The 20,374-nt window shown below is 35.0% G+C and overlaps 1 protein-coding gene across 1 annotated transcript in view; it reads right to left on the bottom strand.

The window, feature by feature from the left end:
* Nucleotides 1-20,374, bottom strand: part of LOC129004178 (GATOR complex protein WDR24-like) — a 37,298-nt gene that overhangs the window by 11,665 nt on the left and 5,259 nt on the right. Inside the window, exons 2-10 of the mRNA XM_054432638.1 lie at nt 12,467-12,583; nt 11,849-12,071; nt 10,928-11,141; nt 10,230-10,478; nt 9,025-9,182; nt 8,288-8,474; nt 7,478-7,653; nt 5,573-5,844; nt 2,611-2,655 (exon numbers count right to left, since the gene is read on the bottom strand). Of these exons, the coding sequence (XP_054288613.1) occupies nt 2,611-2,655; nt 5,573-5,844; nt 7,478-7,653; nt 8,288-8,474; nt 9,025-9,182; nt 10,230-10,478; nt 10,928-11,141; nt 11,849-12,071; nt 12,467-12,583 (1,641 nt within the window). The remainder of the gene's footprint in view (nt 1-2,610; nt 2,656-5,572; nt 5,845-7,477; nt 7,654-8,287; nt 8,475-9,024; nt 9,183-10,229; nt 10,479-10,927; nt 11,142-11,848; nt 12,072-12,466; nt 12,584-20,374) is intronic.

Raw genomic sequence — 20,374 nt, forward strand, 5'->3', positions numbered from 1 at the left:
AGTATTAAAATAGACATTGTCAATGCTGTTTTCTTAAGTTTAACATAAAATTAATTAGTTTTACTGTACATTCTTTTTCTATGATGATGACGACTTTGTCAAAATCACAATACTTGGAACACTGAATATGACTATTCCATTGACAATGCACTATGGTTCACTCGTTTTAGACATAAGTTATTTATAATGTCTGTGGCAAGTGAATTATGACAGTTCTTAGAAATCTAATAAAGCCAATAATAAGAACAAAATAAAACATTAAAACGATTTTCAGAAACATCCGTACTGTGATTACAAAGCTTGAACACAAATAAGTACCGATCTAAACCACATCTAGTCATTCTTAAGAAGTGCAATAAGAATTTTACTTTTGCCTATTATTTATTAACTCTACAAGCCAATACCTAATGATATTGCTTCTTGCACAGTCATCAAGGTATTCACAAGGTTTTACTGCCATGCAAGGACATTGACTTATTATTGTTGAATTACTTTATGGAATTCAGACTTTGCCCTTAATGTAAAAATGAAAATACATTACAGATTGGTTGAGTAAACTGGACAAGAGAGTTGACTGTAATGTAATGCAGCAAATTAATAGCTATTTACATTACAAGTGTAGTAAGAGCGTTTTTACATCACGCAGGTGAATGTTGTGCAACGAGCGAAGGCGAGTTGCATAATTCACCGAAGTGATGTAAACACGCTCTTGCGTAACGTGTAACGTACAAGATTTTACCTGACCCGACAATATTCAGGAGGTCACGAGCAATATGCTTCATTATCAATTTCACTCATCTTCTAACAGTAACGTTCATTTACAATCAAAAGCTAGGTTAGGAAAATTCTTCAAAGCATAACAATAAAATTCAAACACAGCTGATTTCTAGCGTTGAACGTCGTTGGCTCCATAGAGGTATATTTTTTAAGTTATCCACTCAATGTTATTTAAATGGGTTTCATTACATCACCGAGTGAGTTTTTTTCAACTTTACATCACTCGAGAAGTAAGGAAGTTGTATACATCACGCTTGGGATAGGGAAGTTTAACATGGCGGGTTAGGTAAAATGTTAAATAATCTTATTTCAGTTATCAGCTGATTAAGAAATATACAACTGAATCACACTACAATCTATCTATACTTATTTAATACGCAAGCAGGTTTTTTGTGACAATTACTCCTCCGAAACTACTGTACCGATTGACATGTTTTTGGTGTCATTGGAAAGAGTGTATCGTGAAGTTGTGCAACTTTCTTTTTTGGGAAATAATTAGAGAGTGAGGCCCTGGGGCCCTTTAAAGTTTCGTATTTCTCTATAAGATTAACATGGGAAACAAACATAGTTATGAAACTCCAGCTGTTGTCAGAAATTAAAGTGAGAATAAGAACATATGTTAATCGTAAACAGTCAATAAGTTTGTTAATTTGACAGTTTTCTACAAATATTTACTGGATTGGTTGAAATGAAATATTTACGGGTCGCCGGAATTTTATCCCCCTGGAATTTTACCCCCTGGGCAAAGCTGACGTCACTATGACGTAGTAACCTGAGTGGCCAAAAGTTTGTTCGCAGCCGGAATTTTACCCCCGCGGATTTGGAAGTCTAATGAAAATAGTCAGAGCGTGATTAATTAGATTAGCGATAAAAACCGGAATTTTACCCCCTGTCCATATAATTAGCGTTTAGGCAACTGAAGATGGGCCGGATTTTTACCCCCGGAATTTTCCCCCTCGGAATTTTACCCCCGGAATTTTATCCCCTGGCTGATTTTAGAAATTGAATGATTGATTTTCTTATTTCCGTTTTTAATTAATTGTAAACATTTCATTATTTAGTAGCCTATCTTTATTTATTTATTTTGTAATCTCAACTAAGTAAACAGAATTCGCTGTTTTATTTTGATCATATTAACCAACAGTTGGCTTCAAAGATCGAATCCTGACACTCGAATCTCAAAATTAATATTAAAACCCTGTTCGATTAGTTAATGTTACATATAAATTAAGATAGGCTACTTAATAATAAAATGTTTACCATTAAATTAAAACTGAATGACGATAATTAATCATTCTCACTAATTTATATCTGGCCAGGGGGTAAAATTCCGGGGGGTAAAATTCCGGGGAGTAAAATTCCGGGGGTAAAATTCCGGGGGTAAAATTCCGGGGGTAAAAATCCGGGCCGTACATTCTAGGTTTTTATAATTTGATGTGTTCTGATTAAACTCACAACCGTGAAAATATATGTTTAATTCCGCGTTTAATCCATCGAGCTGATGTCGCGAAACTCAAAAGTTCGCGGCCGGAATTTTACCCCCTGATTTGTGACGTCACGTTTGCCCAGGGGGTAAAATTCCAGGGGGATAAAAATCCGCTACCCCATATTTACTACTAGCTGGCCTGACAGACGTCGTCCTGTCCTAATGTGGTTTTATGTCAAATGCTCGTTCAATTAATTACACCATTCAATTGGACAAACATTATTGATATCAACAAATTATGTACATATATACAAAACTTATCTATTGTCAAATAGATGAAGAAAACAAGAAAATTAGTTAAGAGAAGCTTTCCACTTACAAAAGAAAAAGAAAACATACAAAAGTACCTGATAGAGAAGATCGTCTTATTAAGCAGTTTTTCCACAGACTTCCTGAAAAGTGAAAATGTGTGCTAAAGATTACATAACAAGTGCAATTGGCTGCTGTACGAGGGCCGACCAGAGAGTAACAGACGCTTCACATTAGTGCCGCTTGGGTGGTGTTTTTGCCTCCATCGTAGTATCAGAGGGTTCCTACACTCAGTCGTTGACTTACCCGACCAGTACAACAGCCTCTAGACTAGGCCTAACGCTGTGGTACTGATCGGGAACATTTATCCAGAAGTCAGGTATGAGAAAGGATAGGATAAGCAGGCTTTCCTGAAGAAATGTAGGCATCCCACTTCATTCACTACAGAACAAAGAAGAAATCACAAAACAAAATAAACACTGGATATTTCGAGGCCACTGGCCCCTTTCTCAACATGGAGAGTCACATTAGATATTTGGGGTTTTTCACTGGTAAGGAAGCACGAAGCAGTGTTGCCAGCACACTATGAATTTACAAATGAATAAGTGGCCTCGAAATATCCAGTGTTTATTTTGTTTTGTGTTTTCTTCAGTGTTCTGTAGAGAATGAAGTGGGATGCCTACATTTCTTAAGGTAAGCCTTCTTATCCTATCCTTTCTCACACCTATTCCTAGGCAATAAGCCCTTTCTCTCCAAACCTTATCCAGAAATCAGATATCTTTTAATTACTAGGAATGCTCTATTGTCTACTATCACTCCTTTGCCATAAACATCACATATCTGGCAATTTATTTCAATTTGCTTTAAATTTTTCACCAACAAAAACTTATCACAGAGCATACTTCACAACTGGCAGGATTTGCAATGACATTGTTAATTTTAAAATTCCACTGCAAACACAAAGTATAAGATATCTCTTATACCACAGAAAACATACTACTATAACCCAGAATGCCAACCGCGTGGTAAAAAGCATTAAGTGTTTTGAGAGAGCTTTGCCTGTCAATTGGTAGGCAGCGTCACCAGCGTTGCTATGCTGAGTGCATGGCAACGCTGGTGGCGCTGCCTGCGATTGACAGGCAAGGCTCTCTCAAAACACTTAATGCTTTTTACCATGCGGTTGGCATTCTGGGTTATAGTAGTATGTTTTCTGTGCTTATACTACAGATTATGTAGTAATCTTATACTACAGTTTACTACAGATTATGCGCATGCTCCAATGGCTAGATCTATACTGAATGTGGGAACGCTCTAAAGCAAAGATGGCAGCAATAGCACTGCCTCTAGCGGCGCAATTGCAAAACATCTGTTACTTTCTGGGCAGTCCTTGTATATATGTCAAAAATGCTGACATAGATCTGATAAAAAAGTTGTCTATAGATTAAAAATCCAAAGTTACCAAAGTTAGGGAACTTGAGTATACAAATACAAATTGACATGAATTAGTTGAAGCAAGTTTGAAGTTGCAAATTGAAGTTGAGTAGCAAATTAAGTTTAGTAGTTATTTTACAGGTTTTGCAAAAGTATCTTTTATAAATGTCAAAATTGTGGCTGAATACCTGATTCACTGATAACATCAAACGATAACAAAATGAGAGCAAAATTTAATTACTATAATAATACTATAATTTTATGACTAATTTGACGTGCCAATGTATTTGTATGGAATATTAACTGGCAAATAAAAATATCATTCATTCTCATTCTCAATTAAATTTATTAATTGCCATTTAAAGAATAGAGTATGAATTATTTACTAAAAAAACAATGACTTACTTGAGGTCTGAAATGGTTATAGTATTTTAATTGAACTCTACTTACTTTAAAAAATTGTAAAACCCATACAAATTTTAAAATGTTATTTAACCGTGTATTTGAAATGTGAGCATTTTTGACATTCTGGCAATCATGAATTGATTTCCTTGTCAGAAATATATGGGCCTGATAATTTAATTATAATAATTACATTTGTTATTGTTTAAAATGACAAAATAAATAATTTGGACAACATTTACAGTTATAAGGGTTCTATTGAGAAAAAAACATATTCTTGATTTGAAATCATTTCACAAGCCTCATATCAAGAGTGCAAAAGCAAGCAACAACAGTTAGGAAAACTACAGAAACAATAGATAACACTAAGTTAAAAACCTACACCAAAAATAAAATTTAAAAACAAAAATAGATACAAAAAGTGTATTCATGCAAAAAGTTATTTAAAAAGTAGTTGATGGATGAATTTTAAAGTTTAGGCCTACACAAAATTTTTTCCAAGCTGTATTAACTCTGAGGGATAGTTAATACTACACAAATCAAAGGAGGAAATGAACAAGACTTTACACAAAATTGATCTAAACACTCCTCTAAATACCAATCATTAAGACTGTATGTGCACTATTACTATTTTAAACAAGGAAAATAGTAAATCCCTTCACCAGAAAGGTTAAAGTAGTCTTACTATACCTTACACTGTGTACCATTACCACGCTAAACTTTGTGCCAATAGATTATTTGTACAGATATTGAAAATTTATGGAACTGGAGGGGTAAATGTTAGGAAGTAACCGAATGATCTGAGAAAATGCAATGGGAAATTAAAGTATAAATTTGCAGTGGTACTGAATTGTGAAAACCAATTAACTGCTATTTAATCATAAAGTCATTAAAGTAATTAGAGCCCAGGGATGGATACAAGAATAAAATATCACAGAACACAGAAAACTACACTGATCTTTTGTCCTATTATAGGACGTCTTCTAAGAGTAGATTGAAGTGAAAAACTATTAGCCACTAGTAATTTTCCAGGTACGCTTATTTAACCTCTTCAAAATAACTCCTAGCCTTACACTTGGCTTTACACTGAAAAATAGAATCATTAGGCCTAATAGAGTTTTCCCAACATTTTCCATTATCCTCCCTTTACACTACGAAGTAATAAACATTTTGATAAACAGATAAACCATACGTCCATTTTAAAGTTATGTATATCAACGTCCATACCTTCCACAGGCTCCGGTGACTCACTGTTGGGGAACTGTTCTGGCGGAGGCGACCGATCCTTTATCTCATGACGGAGGGGAAATGCCTCGATAGGCAACGTCCAATCCGTCACAACAGAGTCCACAGTCAGTCCGATGTTGTTTCCTCGCTCAAAGTCCATGCTCAAAGGGTCCATTTCCCCATCACCGAAGAAGAAATCGCCCAAAGAATGGGAATTGGGTTTTAAGTCTTCAAGCCGCAACTTGCGAGTCTTCTTGTCCTTTATATCTTCGCTAAAATAAAACAACAAACTACCGTCAGTTATACTAGGTATAGTTAAAACAAAATTTAAACTCAAAAAATCTCAAGAAGTTTATATCAAATCAAGAAGCTAATACGAAAAAAAACTATTTAAGGGATCTTATAATTTTACACTATTTCAATAAAGTGGTTTAAATACCTAGGCATAAAAGTTATCCAAAATGTTGCTCACGGCAACCAGTTTCAATCCACAATAGGGATCTTCATCAGGCCGATCAGGATGTCAAAACATTTTTTTCTCTTCTTGCAAAGGTCGTCAAAAGGCGTAAAAAACATGCACACATTATAGTCACAAACACAAAACACGGACATTTAACATTGAAGACACGGCCGAAATTATTGCTACGACTCATCCCCGGCGAAGGTATAGTCTAGACTGCCGGTGGTCAGTGGAATCTAGTCGTCCAATCCTTATCAGCTGTTTCATTGAGGTCTAACCACCCCCTCCATCCACACCCTTCAATACCTTGATTGCAGTGTCATAAATATAATTAGATGAAAATGACAGCTTGTCGTTCAGGACGTTCTGATGATCCGATTTTACAGCTTTATATATTTCAAATTCTTCTAATATGCTTGTCTGAGATCTGTCTTTTGAAGAGTGTAAAATATGCATATTTCTGTGTATATCTGAATAATTATGGTTATTTGAAACGAGGTGGTCAGCAAAAGCAGATGTCTGGGTTATGGTTTTCTTGGGCAAATGTTCCTTGAATCTCTTTTTAAAGGAGCGAGAAGTCTGACCGATATAGTACTTTTCACAATCGTTGCATGAAAGACGGTAAACTCCAGTTTAATCTACTAGACCACCTTGCTCCCCAATTAAGTCATTTACGTTTTACCAAAGTTATAAAAGAACCAGGAGATATCAGATCCTGGAAAAGAATTCACACATTTTCTCGGTATTCCCAGAAGTAAAACCACGATTTTGGGGTTGTGATTTCCAGTTGGCAAGTGTACCTTTTTATAGGGGTCTACAGGTCCCTGATATTTTTGGGTATGGTCAGACCAACAGTTGGCCCCAAGGGTCGGTTTGGGCCAAAAATTATGGACCAAGTTCAGTGTTGAGTTGAGTTGAGTATCTTTCATTTCTAATTCTGTAATCAAAGAAAGTGTTTGCAAAGATGTATGAATGAAAAATGAAATGACAATTGCAGACTATATTCACAGTCTTACCGCGATAGTGAGCAACGCAACTACGATGTCACTGTGATGCCAAAGATGATCAGGATTTGCAGTAACAGAAGGTATTCATGATTTTGCCAAGACTGCAGTTGATGTTCACGACTTTACTGTGGCCACAGACTATATTAACGATATTTTCACAGTCCGTTTTTCATGCTCTAACGGAGTTTCATCAGCATTTACGCAACCAAATACAGTCCGTCGCTGTGTGAACATATGTAGCCTACCTTCTAAATTCATCCAGGGACTAAAGTAAGGTTTTCCTGAGAACAAATTTCATAAATTCACGCATAACTCCCAGTATTCCTGGTCTTTGGACAAACTGATTATGTTAATTAGGCCTATATTCATTGTCAAAATTCCAAATTTATTCATTTTTAGACTCATAATTTGTATTGTTACAACTTATCTTACACAGACCTGTCTGGTTCATTGACATCGTCCACACTGGTAGTTCCCCCTCCACTATCATGCCCCTCCTCCTCCCCTCCACCACTATCTCTCACATTCTGCTCCTCTCTTAAGGGAGTCTGCAGTTGGTAATCGCTTGTACGAGGCATGTACAGTGTCTTGATCATGCTCCAAACTAGGCTCACCTGAAAAGTATGTTAAGCTTAAATTTTGATACTAATGATTTATAATATCAAACAACTCAACAAAACCATTTACCAAACTAATTGAATATATTTAATGATTTGTTTTATCAAACTCTACAAAATAGTGTAGAAAGAAATTGCAAAATTAAGTTATATGTTTTTAAGGTAAACAATTGGGAAAAACAATTTCAACCCAATAAAACTTTACATAAACTACTGTTCTCATTTAGTCCGATCATGTTGGTTCACTAATTTGTTAGAATAAATGTAGGTTTACAAGTTTGTACAATATTTTATCAAGATCGAATGATTTGTGTTTGAGTTATCGTGCTAACGGACACATATAAGTTAAGATATTGAACTGATGGCGTTTTTGGCCTCTCTGGACTTTAAAACATTAAAGTAGATTGGTCCTGAGTCTACGTCTTACTATTCCTCTACGGTAATAGCTTATTCCCTATATGGGAAATTCGCTAAAAGTGCACTAAAATCAGCTTTCACCAGTGAAATTCAAAAATTCACAATCACTGTAATTATCATTTAAAAAATACAGCATCACAAAGTTGTGTATTGACACCTGGGTCTAATCTATATCTTTGACAGTAAATCTTAAAAAGACGCAGGTATGACTCACACTAAAACGGCCAAACTGACGAGCGACGTTGGCGTTGTGGTCACACAGCTCAGCTAGAGGTTTGCCACTCAGTTGGTAGCCCTGCGCACAGCCCAGCAGCCACTTGACCTCATTGTTGTGACGTTTGTTGTACCAATGCAGCCAACTGTTAGCCTGGCAGAAGTCTTCACTTGTCACTGGTGCTCGTCTGACAAATTGCAAATTCTAACTAATAAATAAGCCATGAAAACTAAAATTAAATTAAAAATTTTCAGGTTAAAATTTTTAAATGAAAAGATAAAACTAGCTAGTTAGTAACTGCTTGGGTACTGTATATAAAGCGTTTCAAGAGCCTAAGTTATCTAAAATTTAAGAAGTGTTATAGTCGGACACTCAGGGTTTTAGTTGAGGGGGTATATCAAAACTAATTTTAAAAAATTCAAATACAATACAAAATTGTATCAAATACAACATTATTATTTACTTAGTTTTTAATCAATTATAAAACTTATTTTAGATTTTCAAAACTCTTTAAACCAGACGTCTTAATCGTCTTGCAATCATGGGCATCACGGGTTATCCAATATCGTACTCAACTAATTTTTACAATTCTTACAATTTTGTAGTACTATTGGATAATTTGGGCGCTCCTTTTTATAAATTTTCTCAGTTTTCAAAATCCACATAGAATAACCCTGTCTGTAGGACACCCAGAATAGTAACAAATATTTGAAAATCCGAAGCCACTGTGGACTGACCTGAGTAAACTGGACACTTTGTTAGTCTTGTTGTTGACCACGCTGGACTTGCAGGCGACCGCCAGGTCTCCTATGCTGTTGAAGGATATCCCAGCTGGATTGGCCTTCTCTGCTGGTCGGACTGCGTCTTTGAACACATGTTGGTACAGTGTGCTGTCCTGTCACGTCAAACAACAGTATTAGATCTTACTGAAATGTATTAAAATATAAATGACAGTTCAATTTTTAAATCTTACCTGAAGGCTTCCACATTGTTCGGATACAACATTTTAAATATCTCTTTCAAAGAACAAGACAATTTAATTTAATTTTTAAGATAATAATTTAATTGTGGAAGACAATGATGATGTTCCGTTACTACAGAGGGTTATTCAGGGTTTTGGCTTGACTGTGGGAGATATTTTTCTCAAGAGTAAATTTGCTTTTGTTTATTTAAGAGTACCTAAGTTTTAATCTAAAAAAAAACTCGTCACCTTTGAAAATAAAGTACTAAGAAAGGTTTTTGGACCAACAAGAGAAAATGGTGAATGGAGAATCAAACATAACAGAGCAATTAGAGACCTTTATAAAGCACCAGATGCTGTGGCGGAAGCAAAAAGTCGACGAATAAGATGGCTTGGGCATGTGTTTAGGAGAGAAGATGATGCATTGATAAAGAAAGTTTGGAAAGAGAACCCTGTTGGAAGAAGACCTCCTGGGCGTCCCAAAATGAGGTGGAAAGATGAAGTGTCCAAAGATATGAGGAAGATAAGAATCATGGAGGAAGATGCTGAAGATCGGAAGAAATGGAGGCATTTAGTTGGCGAGGCCAAATACCACCTTGGGTATCGATGGCCATGGAAGTAAGAGTAAGAGTAAGTTTTAATCTTTTCTTCAAGAATCAACTTTCCATGTCGTCAACTACATTTTAAAGAGAAGAAAGCATTTTCAAAGATCTATATTTTTTATCGAAGCTGTATTATAATCAGCAATGAGATAGACAACTTGCACTGATCCATAATCACCCAGCTTGAGCTGAAGGATTGAGTGATCAATCCAGTAAAAAGCTTTCACAGACAGTTCACAGAAAAGATAATTAATATTTTATTTTATCTACAACTTATTTTATTACAAATCTTCAAAACTTTTGATTAAACATTACATTTAATGCCAAATGTCTCAATGTCTTTTACATCTTAAATATAATAATCTCTCGTCTATCTTACCCGGCCCGTAGTAAGCAGCACGTGGGGGTCACCACGCCATGCAATGCCAGTAGCAATGTCATTATGTTCATTGAACGCAGCAAAGGGTATGTAAGGCCTTCGGACGTCCCACACGTTGACACTACTGTCCACTACCAGTGCCACTGAGGCCAGGTGGTATTTGCGCTGCGGCCGCCACTTGACTCTGCCCACTGAAGCGATTGTATTGATTGTGTGTTCCAACGTCGGCTTATTTGTCATGTCCCACACCTAGTACATTAAACAAGAATATTAAAAACCTTGTTATTTGGAAAACCAATTTTAGCAACAAAATCACAACCTTTTTATTTACCTACCATTTATTTAAATCTCTCAGATGAGTATGGGTACCTTATAAGTTTTAGCAAATTTTCCATTTAGGGAAATAAGCTATTTTTATACTATATTTTATTCAAGTGAAGTTTTAGCAGCATCATAGTTTTGGCTGATGCAATAATTTAAAAGTAAACTAAAGGTCAACATTAGATAGCCTGGTAAGAGTAGTAGGCTATATCATGTAGGTAAGTTTTTTAAGTGGTGTTACATCATAAAATAGAATGTATCAGGCAATACAGTTAAAGATATTTTCAAACAATTCATAGGGATTATTACTCTAACAACCGAAATGGAGAAAAAGTCCATTTTCCCAAAGCACACACAGTAAGCACTTTTGAAATTACCTTGATGGTCTTGTCGCGAGAAGCCGTTGCCAGCCAGGGATGTTCTGGGTGCCAGTCACAAGCAAACACCGGGCCACTGTGCGCCGTGAACTGCTGGTGACACTTGTCTGGCCGGCGCAGGTCCCACTGCTGCACCGTGCCATTCTCTGACACCGAGGCAAACATGTGAGGCGCGTGAGGTGAGAATTGTACGTCCCTCACACTCTCTGTGTTGCTGTTAGGGTTACAAAATAAGGGAGGTTATAGGCTAAACTAACAACATATTATACATTTTGAGGTTTACAGTAACATTTTGGGATTTTTTTAAGTTAGAAAATGATTTTGCCAAGGCAACATAGAAATTTAAAGGATCATCAAACACAATTTATTAAAGGATAGGCCTATTTAGTTCTATGCCTAATTGTTTATTGCTGTTAACAAACTTTCCATCCTGACTTAAAAATAAACAAACACACTTTTATTCCATAATAACTTACATGTAGATTACCGGTATCGGTATTAATTCGTTCTCAAAAACTACGGATAGGCCTAGATAAATTTCAGCTCTGGTAATACATGTAGCAAACTGCCTACCTATCAAATTTGATTCTCATTATTGAGATCGTTATATCAAATCAATTTAAAAGAATCGCCAATTATGTTAGGTAGCTGTATTTTAAACAACAGTTTCAGCTGATTACTTCTCTGAAAGTAGGTAGGTGCAACATAATTGAGATCTCATTAATTTATTTGCTAAAAAACCTCCAGTTAGCCTAGATCACTGAAATAATGAAAGGCCTATTGCCTATTCAATTTTAACAACAAAGTTGCTTCATAAATCAAGGCCTCAAGATTATGACAAGATAAAATTTACAAACAAATATTTTTGAAATATTTCAAAACCAAAACCTTATTTACAAGGTAACTAAGATGTTTCCCTACCTAAAGAACGTCCTAGTTGCTTCCTTGGTGCGGAGGTCGAAGGTTTTCATGGTTCCATCCTGAGACCCAGAGATAAGATAGAACGGCTCCACTGTGTGGAAACTGACCTTGTTGACCGTGCGTTTGTGGTCCAGGAACACATGATCTTGCTTACACCGAGACGTTCTGATGAGACTCCACACCACCACGGCTCCGTTAGTGGCTGCCGTCGCCAGGATGTGGTCTGGAAATGGACACCAATTGAAATGATACTTACAAAGTTTAATAAATTTATATCTTAATCAGTTGTTACCTTGATTATTCCAACAGAGAGTGACAATTAGAAGTTATATGTCCAAATAGGCTACGCTATATTGAGCTCTTTAATTTTGTCTAGTTACCTTACCATAACATTCATCATGTTAGTAGGCCTACAGATGGAGCATGATAGTAATTAATAACTTAGTAAGTAGGCTACATAATATAAGTAGGTACTCATATTCCAGGTGTTTTTCAGTTAAAATAACACTTCACAGAATGAAGCCTAGTTGGAGACGATTTGCGTAATCTGAACCCTGCAAGAACACATAAAAACGTAAGCAATATCTTAATTACTAACATAATACAATTCAACCTTACCTTCATGGGAACTCCAAGCCACATCATTGCAAGAAAAATTTAAGTTAAGGTTTTTTCCAACCCTCAGGTTTATAGCTTCAACAAATTCATTCTCTTCAATGGTGAATACTTTGAAAACTGAAACAAAAATAAAATGTAGCATAAATAACCTATTTCATTACAGCTTAGCTGTACTTAGTTTTACAAACCAAAAGGTTGCTAGGACTGTTAGCCACTAAGTTTTAATAATCACAATCTTTTCAAATCATAAGTAGGCTACAGTAACTTACCGTAACCCTGTAACTCTTAACTTAAATACAGTAGGCTACTTAAGTTAGGAGTAGATCCCCTCTTAATCGGCCCTGACAGTTCCAGACCTTGGTCGGATAACTCAAAAGGTCGGTTAAAACGGGCAAACCCTTCCAGGGCTAAATTAAATGAAGGGCTGGAGCTTAAAATTATTTTTTGCCAAAAATTAAAAACTAAAGTGGTTGTGTTTTGTACTTATTTTACTTGAAATAATTCATAGATCATGAAAAGATTTTCCTTAGGGCTGAACTAATTTTTGTACAAAAGTTATGAAGAAAATAAAATTTGATTTGATGGATACATCCGTCTTTGGCCCACAAAAAACACGAGGTGGACGGATATATCCGTCTGCCGCCCTCAGTGATAATCACAAAATATGAACACTGCCAATAATCTTGAATATTCTTGTGGGCGGCTGACGGATATATCCGTCAACCTTAGGCTATTCCTTCCCTTGTTTTATTTTTAAAATGTTTTTATTAGCTCGCTTTCTTGTCCGGTACAAATTTTGCAATCAATTTTATACTACTTTCCCAATTAGCTAGAGACTTGAAACTTGAAACATAGCTCACATATGGAAGACAATGCAATATTATATCATTAAATTTTCATATTTCCTTGCCCCATGGGCTTGTTTTTATTAACTCGCTTTCTTGCAAATTTTGATAGCCTACTTCCCGATGAGCTAGAGACTTGAAACATAGCCCACAAATGGATGACAATGCAATATTATATCATTTAATATTAATATTTCCCTTGGGCTACGCCCCATGGGCTTGTTTTTATTTGCTCGCTTTCCTACAAAATTTGATACGGTATCAATTTTACACGATGTTCCTGATGAGCTAGAGACTTGAAATTCAAAAAATAGCTCACAAATGGATGACAATGCAATATTATATAATTTAATTTTCATATTTCCCTTGGGCTACACCCCATGGGCTTCAAAATTTTCCATGTTTACATTTTGAAAGAATGTAAATATATCAATTAATTTTAGTCAGCTGTAAATACTTAAATTTGACAGTTCGAAGAGCAGAGGTTAAGATGTACAGGTTATGCTCCCAAGAGATTCTTTATAGAAACAAACATTTCAAAATAAAGATAAACAATCTGATTGCAGTTATGAAGGTGGTAATAATGTCAATTGTTATTTATTTAGTCCCTATTCTATAATGTAAACAATAAATTAAATCTATCTATACTATTATATAAAAATCTAATGGTGTCTGTCTGTATGTGTGTTACTAATAGGCGCATAAACTACTGAACTGACTGGGCTTAAATTATACAAAAATACAGCTACCATACCAAGGACCTTTATGGGACTATTCACACTTCGATACTGGCCGTGGGCTTTGCCCCTTTGGCTTTAAAAGTTCTAAGGTGAGGATTTTAAAAGTAGGCCTAAATATTGATTGGTTTCCATGGCTGCCATGAGAACACATAGGCCTACAATGTTTGCAATTTGCTATGACTAGCGTCTAGATACTCAGAGCAACGAGTCGGCTCACCGAAGCAACAGTCTGGGCTGCACAATTTTTATTTCAGCTGCAGTTTTTTAATACGGACAAAATGAGAGTTTAAAATTAGAAATAAAAAAAATATTATAAAACTAAAAAAATATAAAATTAATTTTTTAATTATAAAATTAAACTGTCATAACCTAACCTAACTAACCAAACTTGCTGATAATGAAAAAATTGAATGAAGGTTTACTAATCGAAAAAATAGTTCTGTTCATAAAATAAAACTATAAATGCCTCAAATTCAATTTTATAATTTTTTAAACTATATAATTAAACTGTCATAACCTAACCAAACTAACCAAACTTGCTGATAATGTAAAAATTAAATGAATGTTTACTAATCGAAAAAATAAGTTCTGTTCATAAAATAAAACTATAAATAGCTCAAATTCAATTTTATAAGGTTTTAATTATAAAATTAAACTGTCATAACCTAACAAAACTAACCAAACTTGCTGATAATGCAATAATCTGAGACAAAAAGTTTGTGCCATCGATGGGATTCGAGCCTGGTACCATCAGATTCTCAGCCCGGCACGCTATCCATTTCACCACCAAGGCCGATGGCTCCAAACCGTATCGTTGCGGTAATGGTGTTCCCTCAGCCAATAGAATGCTCTCATTTTGTCTTGCTCCGGTGAGCCGACTCGTTGCTCTGAGTATCTAGACGCTATAATTTGCTATGCCACCCAAATGTAAACAAGCTGAACTGTCAAACCACATTAATTCACAATTCCACAGCTGGTTTATAAATAGGCATATAATATTCTCTACAATCATGTGACATGTTTCTTTATTCTTATATTTGATAACTTCTTGATCAGCATTGTACGTGTTATTAGATTTACGGAAAGTAAAAAAGAAACGTCTTATAACACTTGAAACATATATTTACGCTTATACTGTTACTCACAAGACGGTAAATATACAAAAAAGTGAAAAGTGAACTGAAGACGTGCAACAAAATAAAGAAGAAACTGGAAGAGAATAGCTCAATCGTTGTGAAAGCAGACAAAAGCAACGCCATCGTAGTACTCGGAAAAGAAGAATATGTAAAGAAGACGGAAGATTTCATCAAAGAAAATAACTTCAAAGAGCTGAGAAAGGATCCAACGCAGAGGTACCAAAGAGAGCTGTCCGACGTCGTGAAGAGATGTACCAGAGTGATTCCCGAAGAATGTCGACAGAAGATGAACATCCTAAATTCTAAAGCGCCCGCGATGAAAGGGATCCCAAAAATACACAAGAAGAATGTTCCCATCAGACCATTAGTTAACTTTAAATGTGCTCCTACCTACAATGTTTCAAAATTGTTAGCAAGTAAGCTCAGCAATGATTTAGAATTAGAATATGTATACAATGTAAAGAATAGTTATGAATTTGTTGAACGTGTAAAGAACATAGATATAGATTCGAATAGTAGGCTAGCCTCATTTGATATCGCAAATCTGTACACAAACATACCTGTATCCGAAACTGCATATCTTGTTAAATGTAGGCTTTTACAGAATAGTTTAGACGATGAATATGTCAATCAGATTGTAAAATTGCTTGTGACAGTTTTGAAGCAAAATTATTTTAGATTTAACAATAGATTTTACGAACAAACAGATGGTTTAGCTATGGGAAGTCCACTTTCGGCAATTTTGTCAGAAATATTTTTACAGCATCAGGAAAAAAAATGTTAATGAATTTAAGAAAGAATCATGATGTAAAACTGTATGTTAGATATGTAGACGACATTCTTGTTATCTTCAGACAAGCCCAGGAGCAGGAGCACGAAACGATGATGCAGACACTAAACAGCCACCAGCCGAACCTCACCTTTACCAACGAGTTTGAAGAAAACAAAAAGATCAACTTCCTGGACCTCACATTAGAGAGAAAAGACAGCAAGATAGAGTTTGACATCTACAGGAAACCTACGCAAACGGACACTACAATCAACAACAAGTCTATCCATCCGACAATCCACAAGACCGCAGCCTTTAGATCTATGCTGTACCGAGCCTATAAGATCCCACTTAGCCAAGCCAATAGGAAAATACCCCCGCCGCAGCAAACCTGCAGACTAAGCGAATTTCCATATACAAAGCTGGAATTCCACTAAATTGCTCCCTTAAAATTGTCAGATTTATTTCCTATTTAAACATCATTAATATTAATGAGTACTTATGTTTGCTGCTACAGGGAAGAAAATAGGGGGTTTTTATTGAAATATTAATAGTTCAGTATGAAGTAAACAAAATTTCAAAATTTCATTAATATATGTCCATACACAAGCAAGCTACAAACACTGTATTTATTCTCCATAAGAATAACATGGTAATTTTAAATTTACATTATTTTGCAATTTTTCCGTAACCGTTAGGCATGCAACAATGCTTCAATATACTAAATTATTTGTTTTTTTGAGCTCTACAAAATGGTTTAGAAAGAAATTGCAAAATTTTATGTTTTCAGGGTGAAAAATTAGAAAAACCCATTTTTACCCCATAAAACCCCCCATAAACCCCTGTTCCCATAGTCCGATCATGCTGGTTCGCGAACTCGTTCAAATAAATGTAGGTTTACACGTTTATACCAAATTTCATCAAAATCGGACCATTTTTGCTCGAGTTATCGCGCTAACGGACACATATATAAATATATATATATATATATATATATATATATATGAATTTGAACGGATGGTGTTTTTGGCCTCTGGGGACCTCAAAACGAAAAACTAAATCGGTCCCGGGTGCAGATCTTACCATGAGACCTACGGTAATAGCTTATTCCCTATATGGGAAATTCGCTAATATTCCCTATATGGGAAATTCGCTAAAAGAACTGGACACCATTAAGAAGATCGCTCAAGTGAATGGATTTCGAACCAAGACGATAGAGGACATCGCAAGGAAGACGAGGAGGAAAATCGATAGACAGAATACATTACACAGCAGAACAACATTAGAAGAGATAAAAGAGGAAAACACCAGATATATCACATTTAGCTACACGGGGACGACAACACAAAGGACTGCTAACAGATTCAAGAAATACGGAGTTTCAATAGCCTACAGAACCCAGAACACCATGAATAAATACTGCATCCAAAAATAGAAGATTGTAACAAATTCGACACTTCGGGCATCTATAAAATCAATTGTAACGATTGTGATAGCTTCTACATTGGACAGACTGTAAACTTCGTTAACCGCTTCAAAAACCACATATCTGCGTGGAGGAACAACAAACCGGAAAGATCAAATGTCGCACAACACCTGTTACAAAATGGGTACTCACTAGGAAAAATGGAGGATAGTCTAGATATTTTAAAGAATTGTAAGAAAGGATATGTAATTAATACTTGGGAAGAATTGTATATTTATAAGGAAAAATGTAAAGATAGAAATAAGTTGATTAATGAACAAATACATTTTGATTCCAGTTGTACTTATAAAAATGTATTGGCCGGTGCTTCCGGTAGCCAATAGGGTATAAGTAGGGACGCCATTCAAGATTCTTGTCATTCGCCTATTGGGTCTGATGATGATTGGAGTGTCCAATCGAAATCGATCACCACTTACCATCTTTTTTGTATATTTACCGTCTTGTGAGTAACAGTATAAGCGTAAATATATGTTTCAAGTGTTATAAGACGTTTCTTTTATTTACTTTCCGTTATATTTGATGGTTCATTGATTATTGATTTTATGAAATAAGTGAGATTGCATATCTGTTGCTGTATGTAACCCTAATTAATTATTAAAAATGTCGCTAATGTGAATAATTGTATTAATCGATTTTGATGTAAAAAATTTTGAAATTATAAAGTTTACATTTAGGCCTACTTGAATCATTTTAACATTTTTGAACAATTAACACGTGTTTAGAGTAGGGCACACACCTTAAAAATTGAAACTTTTTTTGCCATTTAGAGAGAAATATTGTTCACACCATTTGCCTTTTCACAATTTTTTTAATCATAATTTCATATTACTAGCCAGTGGATTAGTTACGAGGCTTTCTAATCCACAGGTAGCTACTACCTATCTATATTATAACTTTTGACACTTCCTGTAGATTTCACATTCTATTGTAATAATGAATAACTTTATAGCTTTTTACGAGCGTTTCATGGTCATTACATGTATATTTTCAACCAAGTTCCTCTTAACTTAACCTACCCTCGACATAAACATTGAATGACGTTAAATTTTCTAATTCTAAGCTGATATACAAATATTTCTATTTAAAAACAACAATAAAAACTAAGTTGTATATGCACTTTGGTGCATGAATAGTAGGAGCTATAAATAGTAGGGCTAAGTATATTTCTGTTTGTTTTAATAGTAAGAGTGTTAATGTTTTTGTTTTGTTTGTTCACATAGTATATAATGAGACATTTTTATAATCAATGCTAAGTGAGCAATGCTTTTTAGATGCAAGATCACATGTTTATTTTCATTCAAACCGTAATATTAACCAGATGTTGTAAATTATTGTTTGTCTATGTTTGATTTTATCGTTTAAAAGTACGTAAAAGCTTTGAGTTTTTTATTTGTTTTATTGTTTGAAAATGTTTTTTTTATGTAATTAATGTTTATTATAGGTACATTTATTGGAATTGAACCTTATTTTACACTGTTTTTCATTTTAGATTTCAAAAAGCACCATTTAAACATACATCAACCCCGGACGAAGGACGGGTACTCTGCTAGTAGATTGATATGTTTATAGTTAGGAGTTAGAAGTAGGCCATACATTCAATCTAATACATAATTATATGAAAAGAAACTCAAATAAACCTTAGATTTCCCACATGCCTCAGATCAATCCTTTTGAACATTTTGATCCAAATAATGATAAATTCAAATCATATTTGGAACGTTTTGAAAATTATTGCAATTTGAAGAACATTAAGGAAGACAAGATGAAAGCTCAACTCCTGTGCTCATCTATTGGTAAGGAACATTACAATAATCTGACAACTCTTTTAGGCCCAGACAATCCTGTAAAAGACTTAAATTTTTCAAAACTAATCGAACATTTCACAGTGATGTTGTCACCTACAGTATCTCATATTGTTGCACAATACTATTTCCTCAGTGTTTCACAACAGTTGCATCAATCTATCTCTGATTTTGTCACAGTCCTGAAAGGTAACCTGAATGATTGTAATTTTTACACTTCTTGCAATGAATGTGAAAGTAAAATTTCAATTGCTGATGAATTTCTCCGCCCTCAATTTATTAGAGGACTAAAAGACAATTGGATACGTGAACAACTTCTACAAGACACTAATCTCAACAATTTTGACTCACTCCTCAAGAAAGCAATTGCCCTAGAAGCTTCCCGCTATGAATCAAATAATATTTGTAATCCTGCCACACAATCATCAAGTGAAAATGCACATACACACAAAATTGATAGGCATTCAAGGTCTAAGACTAAGGAATATCAACGTTTCAAGCAATTTAAGACACACAAATATGATGACCTCGGTAACAAAAGCTTAAAAAGACACGTTGACTACAAAGCTTTGGGTATTGATGGACTTTGTTTCAAATGTGGTCGATCAAACTATCAGTCTAATGAATGCAAAACTAATCGGAATTATCTTAAATGTAGGCCTACTTCCTGTGGAAAACAAGGCCATGTATCATAAGTATGTATAACGTCTCTACTAAAGAACTTTAAAACAAACACCCTGTTGTCTCACTACACAGAAGATCAATCCAGTCACCCAGATGAGTATGGAATCACACAAATTAACGATGTGTGGAAGATCTTTACATAGTAGGACCAGACTCAGACAAATACATGGTTACAGTCACTATCAACAACAAGCCTCAAACATTTGAAGTAGACTCTGGTGCACTATTTTCCTTAATCTCAGAAACGGACTTTGATAAACTTGGACTTAAAGTGCCACTTCAACCAACTCCTATCTCATTTCGCTCCTACTCTGATCATATAATAAAACCTAAAGGTAAAGTAACTGTCTCAGTCTCTTACAATACAAAATCACTAAATACTGATTTATTTATAGTACCTGCAGGTCATTCTGCTTTGTTAGGACGAATTTGGATTCGTGGACTTG

The sequence above is a fragment of the Macrosteles quadrilineatus genome, unplaced genomic scaffold (genome assembly GCF_028750875.1).
Source record: "Macrosteles quadrilineatus isolate MER2022 unplaced genomic scaffold, UCM_ALF_1.0 Scaffold_9__3_contigs__length_116548681, whole genome shotgun sequence".
Classification (NCBI taxonomy): domain Eukaryota; kingdom Metazoa; phylum Arthropoda; class Insecta; order Hemiptera; family Cicadellidae; genus Macrosteles; species Macrosteles quadrilineatus.